The following is a 6,262-nucleotide window of genomic DNA, read 5'->3' on the forward strand; positions in this document are numbered from 1 at the left end:
CATCCAGTCACTCCAGCCTTTATACATTACATTTTTGTTTAATTAACTATATTAGAAACATTTTTTTTATTTTGCACAGCCTGTCTATTTACCCAGTTTTTACACTGAACTGTTCCTTTAAGTGAACTTTTAGTATGTTATAGAATGGCCAGTTCTAAGCATATTTCAATTGGTCTTCATTATTTATTTATTTTCTATAGTTTTTAATGAATTGCCTTATTCTTCTGACTCTTGCTAAGTAAGGCTACAAATGTATTGTTGTTGCTACTTTTTATCACTCATCTTTCTATTCAGGCCTCTCCTATTCATATTCCAGTCTCTCAAATCAATGCATGGTTGCTAAAGGAATTTGGGCCCTAGCAACCAGATTACTGAAACTGCAAACAGGACAGCTAATGAATAAAAAGCTAAATAACTTAAAAAACAGAAATAATAAAAAATGAAAACCAATTGCAAATTGTCTCTGAATATCCCGCTCTACACCATACTAAAAGTTAACTCAAAGGTGAACAACCCCTTTAAACTCTTTTTCCTCCTAGTACCATTCCCACTCTACTGATAATGCACACTTACTTTAGTATGGTCGGTACAAACAAATGCATAGGAAATACTAGTGGCATGTGATAAGGGGAAGAGCAAATAAGAGATGAATATACATTTTCCCCTTGCTTTAAGTATTACTGGGTCAAGTTTAGATATAACAGAGTTTTTTTTATATTGGTAATTTCGGTTGTAATATAAAAAAAAAAAAATCTTACAAAACCTGGATTAATTCTTACAAAATCCAGGGCAAAGATAAAAAAAAAAGTAACAGTTACTCCCTAGCTGGACAGTTTATAGGACAAACCAGTAATTAGAAATCTATAATGAACAAGGGGCCTGCCTGTTCAGAAACAATATGGTACCTGTAATTGTGACAGCAAAGTGTGCAGTACCTACTTATTATGGTAATGAATCTCTGCAAACAGGTACTGTGAGGTAAGGCACTACTGGTCCCACTATTACACTGATAATATCACTCCACAGGGACTTGAGTCTTCTCCAACAGAACAGAGTCAAATGCTGTGGACAGGACTTTGCAGATGGATTGTGCTTGGTCCTACACAAAAAGAACAAAGATTTGCTTGTATAGTTCTACATGTTAAAGGAAAACTATAGACTATACAATAAATATCATGCAATATCTTTTTTATAGAGTCCTACATTGTTTGGGGGGTATAGTTTTCCTTTAAGGACAAATATAAGATTTAGATTTATAAATGACCCACTAATGCACAGGGATTACAGGAGGCATATAGGATAAATGAAAAACTTATTTATATAGGCAATTGTAAATAATTTCTATTTAAATTAATATCTTTCAAAATAGCCCCTTAATTGAAGCTCCCCACAGATGTTCTCTGGTCCTTAGTTTTAAATGAGGGGTGGGCGTGTCCAAACGGTCCCTGCCAGACGCACAGTAGGATGGGGACAGCCAATCACAGCCCTGAACTCATACAAGCAAAGACAGACTTCAGTTCCCTATCAGGTCCTGCTAGCTGCTGATTGGTTCCTGTCCTACAGTGCAGTGAGCTGAGTGCCACTGGCTCCCCTGCACAGCCTGGGAAAGGAGGCAGCAGCAAGTGGAACAGATGGACGAGACTAGAAATTTACAATAAAGTAACCAGAAACACAACTTTTTCAAGCACTTTCCTTCTATATCTAAAAGAGTAAAATGTACTGGTACGTTCATGTTTTTTTTACACAATATGTCTCCTTTAAGAGTAGACACTTAGTTACCCCAGACTCACCAAGCTGCTACACTGATAAATCCACAGGCTGCATTGTTCTTCAATGGGATCCTTGGTTTTCAAAGCCAGCAAGCTCTTTCCAGCAACCAAACCATCATCATAACACACCATGTTCACAATAAGATAGAGTGCATGTCTGTGCAACACATCCTGGAACAAACATAATAAGTTAAATAGATTCAACCTCCTGATTCCTTCAGACACTAATACATTCCCCCCAATACACAACATGATTTTGCAGAATTCGCCGATTATTCATATAAACCCTGGTCCTACAGGAGAATATGAGTTTTACAGAATCTCATCCACATAAAACTTGGTCTTACACAAATGCATTAAACAAAAGCCTGGTCTTGCAGAAGCTCATCCTTCATCCAACAAAGCCTGGTTTGACAGACAGTCTGGTTCTTTAAAAGTTCATTTTACAATTCATTAAATGACTTTCTGTTCTTACATGAAGGAGGCAATTCCTTTATGGTGTGTGTGTGTGCGGGGGTGGTATAGTCTTGTCATGCTTTATGGAAGGAGTTGCAAAAGACAGAATGTGGATTATGGGAAAAGCAGATGGACCAAACCTTAAAAAACACCTTTTTTTCAGTTCAGCTGTTTTCATTTCTATTGATACATTTCTTACCTTTGGACCTTATGAGCTTAATGCCAGAGTTTCATTTAAGGCAGCCGTTAGAATTGATACAATGGTTGCTAATATTCCACAGCTGCTGCTGCGAAATGTATCAACTAATGTAGCAAACTGTAACAGTTCAAAATCTGTACCTGAATTACTGAGCTGCCAGACTGAAGGAACATCAAACTTTAAACTTAAATTTTGGAATAAAAGGTCAAAAATATAAAAAAGAAAGCAATTGAAAAAAAGCCTTTATTTGTAGGGAAACTATGAAAACAACTGAACCAGAAAAAAAGTGAACAAACCCCTTTAAAGAACAAAGGTTGGCCTGAATCCAAGTATTAAGCAAACCATTGTAAACCTTAGTTATGAGCAGGGCACATCTTCCATGTACAGCTCTAACATACAAACAAGGGTTAAAACAGGGTTACTTACATACTGATCACATGTAGCCACTTTAATACCATATTTAGACACAGCCATGATGAATTCCTCTTCCGAGGGGACGAAAGGCAGTTTTCCATCTTGCTAAGGTCAGAAACAGAGAACATATTAGTGTCTGGCTTCACATATATCCTTATCCATATTTCAGCTAGTATTTTATTATACTGCTTTAGCTGCAACCAAATATCACTGGCAGTGAGAATGCTGGATTCCCATTTCTTGACGAACCTCAGTACAAACTAGAACTAATCCCATGGTGTTATGATTACATGGAAATGTGTATCCATTAATTATGACTATATTGTGTTTTATTGGACTGGGGATAAACAACTACAATTATTCTTTCTTTCCTGCCCCATAAATAAGAAGGGCAAAGGGAATAAAGACATATGTACTTTACCTGTGCCACATCAATATAATTAATTAAATCCAATGGCCCCTGCAGGCTGTTGGAGTCTTCTGATTTCAGTTTCTCAATGGACCCCACATATCTGACTCGGAACTCAGCACGTGCTTCAGAGGTTCCAGTGCCTTGTCCTGCGCAACACAAAGGGTTTCAGTATGAGTTTATGTATTTTGCACACAGCCCCAGCTGTATATACTTCCACTGCATGCCAACTATATATATGGCCCAGAACCATAAGTGTATATATTCACACAGAACTGGACTGTACTGTTTATATTGTGCATGTGAATCCATACCTGAATGACATAACACAGCCCCCTTGTAAGGAAATGGTACTTACCGAAGCTCTTGGCCGAGTCTGTGTCTAGGCTAGCCACTGTGCTTGATCTGGACAGGCCTCCAAGACTGGAATCTACAGACTGCCACAGAGCAACATGCAACTCTGTTAATATGCACAAGTATGCAGTAGCTAAACATATTTATAAATAACATGAGAAAATAGAATTTGATGGAAAGAATTAACCAGTAGGTCCAACTTGCCTGCTCATTAAATGCTTCTTTCTGGTTCTTTTTTTCCCCAGTTAATTTGAATGGCAACAGGCTAGTCCTGCTGGTCATGCAATAGTTGCTTATAAATGGTGCAGTCAAGTGTACCCTTGAATGCAGAAAACTGCCATTTAAATGAATGGGGAGGTCTTTTGTTGCCCAGGCAAAATGTTTGATGAAAAATGGATTTCCCTATGTGCTGTAAGTGATTTTGTTTTTTATTATAAAAGGTACACAGTCTGAAAGAGTTGTGCAAACGTAGTAAATTTTCCACATTCCGCATTATCTGCCCATTTGTTTGTGTCTGAAAGAGCAGACATGTTATATGCTAATTACTTTTCAATGTATTTTTTATTTATACTTCTGACTCTTTCCATTCTATAAATGGTGGTCACTGACCTAAACATCTAAAAAAAAAAGAATATTCTATAAGCATATTATATATATATATATATATATATATATATATATATATATATATAATTATAAATAATTGTACTGTTATTGCTACTTTGTTTTACTTATCCATCTAGTCAGGCCTCTCCACTGTTCATTTCCCAGCCTCTCATTCAAATCAGTGTAATTTGGCAACCATCTAGCTTCTGCAATTCAGAACTGGAGAGCTGCTGAATAAAAAACTAAAAAGCTCTCAGAATATCACTCTCTTGATCATGCCAAAGGTTAATTTAAAGGTGAACCAACCCCTTTAATTATCTGTAATAAACATCAGACTGAATGTTACCCTTAGAACAACCAGCCCTAACTGTCCCTGAGCAGGACAGAGAATACCAACCTTGCTCTTGGTGCTGATCTCGCTGCTCTGAGAGCTGCTACTGCTGTGCCTTTTCTTCCCTTTGCGGAACATTCTTTACAGCGATTCCATCTGGATGTCCTGTTGGGGCACAAAGCAAAGGAAAGATGAGTTGGTCTTGTATCCTCGTGACCATAAGAAACTCTCTTGTTCCACAAGTGGGACGTGGCCCTTCTCTGTCCAGAATCATCACTTTAATATGATCAAACCTGCGAACACGGATTATTCCCTTTAAGAAAACTGTTGGGCAAACACTGTACTAATTATGTGAAGCCCTTAGCGCAAGACGTAGCACATATAGTCACAAATGTTAGGATGGAGCTGCAAATTATAATGAGTGAAGGTTTTGGGCCAGATTTACTAAAGGACCATCACTAGCAAAAATAAAACACCAATTCGCAGGGACATTGCTAATTTACTAAAAGGCGTGCCCTTTCGCCAGGTGAATTATCATTCAAGTGAACGATCATTACTCCTAAAATGTATCAAAGTGTAAAGTTTCCATTGTGTTACTCTTTTCACCAGAGTCTGCTTCTCTGGGTTATACCTGGAGAATTGATAAAATGAAGCTACATCCTCCTCAATCTTATGTCATTGACATCATACCTTGTTGAAAGTTTGCTTAGAAATGCCTGCGCTAAAGAATTATGTCTGCCGAGACGTAGCTTTGCATTTTGATAAATAAGCGTATGAAAATTAATGTCTGAAGAAATTGCACAAAGGAGAAATAGGAGAAAATTTGCCTATTTGTAAATTTGTCGCTTTGTCGTGCTGAGCTCCATTCATTCCAGCAGAAGCATTACCCACAGACAGGTGGCCATAGACACACAGATCCTATCGTACGAATCGAGGATTCATAGGATTTTCGGATCGTGTGGTCAATCTGTTAGGTTTGATTTTGACCCGACCGATCCCGCCGGAACCCAGGGCACATCGTAATCGGATCGTTCGGCCATACAATCAGATTACACCCGATATAGCCATGTTTGTTAATGGCATATCGGGGAAAGATCCGCTTGTTTGGCGATGTTGCCAAACGAGCAGATCTTTGCATCTATGGCCACCTTTAGGGATAGTGACATAGATTTAGCTGTAGTTTACTCCTGTATCCACCCACAGCTAAAACAGAACAAGCCCCTGGAATCCATGGCGAAGTATTTGGTGCCCTGCTGTGTGTGTGTGAGAGAGAACTATGAGGGAGAAGGGTCTCTCCAACACATCAGCCAGCTGATCAACAACAACAACAACAACAACACACCTGTATGAGAACTGACCTGCAACCTGGAGTTAGAGCCTGAAAACAGAAAAGAATACACAAATCCTGCAGCAGGGCTTATTAATGACATCATGCACAAAGCATTGACAAGGTTGGATTCATGGAAGTATAATTCATTTTCTGCCTCCAGGAAGTAGCAATGGCTTTAGTTAAACAACTACCCTGACAGGGCCCGCATCGATATGAAGATGTAGCCACTTACTATAACAACTGCTTCCAGCCACGGTAACCTCGGTTACAGTATCATGGCTCTTCCCTATCCGGTAGGTACCCGTGTAGAAGGCGCAGACCTGGTCAATTGGCGTTCTATTGAAAGCGGAACCAAAGTACCCAGCAAACCGGAAGTGACATGAGAATGGGAAGA

The 6,262-nt window shown here is 38.7% G+C and overlaps 1 protein-coding gene across 2 annotated transcripts; it reads right to left on the bottom strand.

Moving 5' to 3' along the window:
* Window positions 1-456: 456 nt before the first annotated feature.
* On the bottom strand, window positions 457-6,232 carry LOC108718237 (integrin beta-1-binding protein 1). Of its 2 annotated transcripts, none has more exons than XM_018265929.2 (7): window positions 6,101-6,232; window positions 4,605-4,703; window positions 3,606-3,684; window positions 3,260-3,396; window positions 2,851-2,943; window positions 1,791-1,940; window positions 457-1,099 (listed from the first exon to the last, which is right to left on the bottom strand). In XM_018265929.2, exons 2-7 carry the CDS (start codon window positions 4,674-4,676, stop codon window positions 1,016-1,018), a joined length of 615 nt encoding a protein of 204 aa, XP_018121418.1. In that variant the 5' UTR covers window positions 4,677-4,703; window positions 6,101-6,232; the 3' UTR covers window positions 457-1,015. The 2 variants fall into 2 exon arrangements, with proteins under 2 accessions (XP_018121418.1, XP_018121419.1); XM_018265930.2 differs by lacking the exon at window positions 6,101-6,232 and adding an exon at window positions 5,897-6,084.
* Between the last annotated feature and the right edge of the window lie 30 nt (window positions 6,233-6,262).

This window comes from Xenopus laevis, chromosome 5S (assembly GCF_017654675.1).
Source record: "Xenopus laevis strain J_2021 chromosome 5S, Xenopus_laevis_v10.1, whole genome shotgun sequence".
Taxonomy (NCBI): Eukaryota; Metazoa; Chordata; class Amphibia; order Anura; family Pipidae; genus Xenopus; species Xenopus laevis.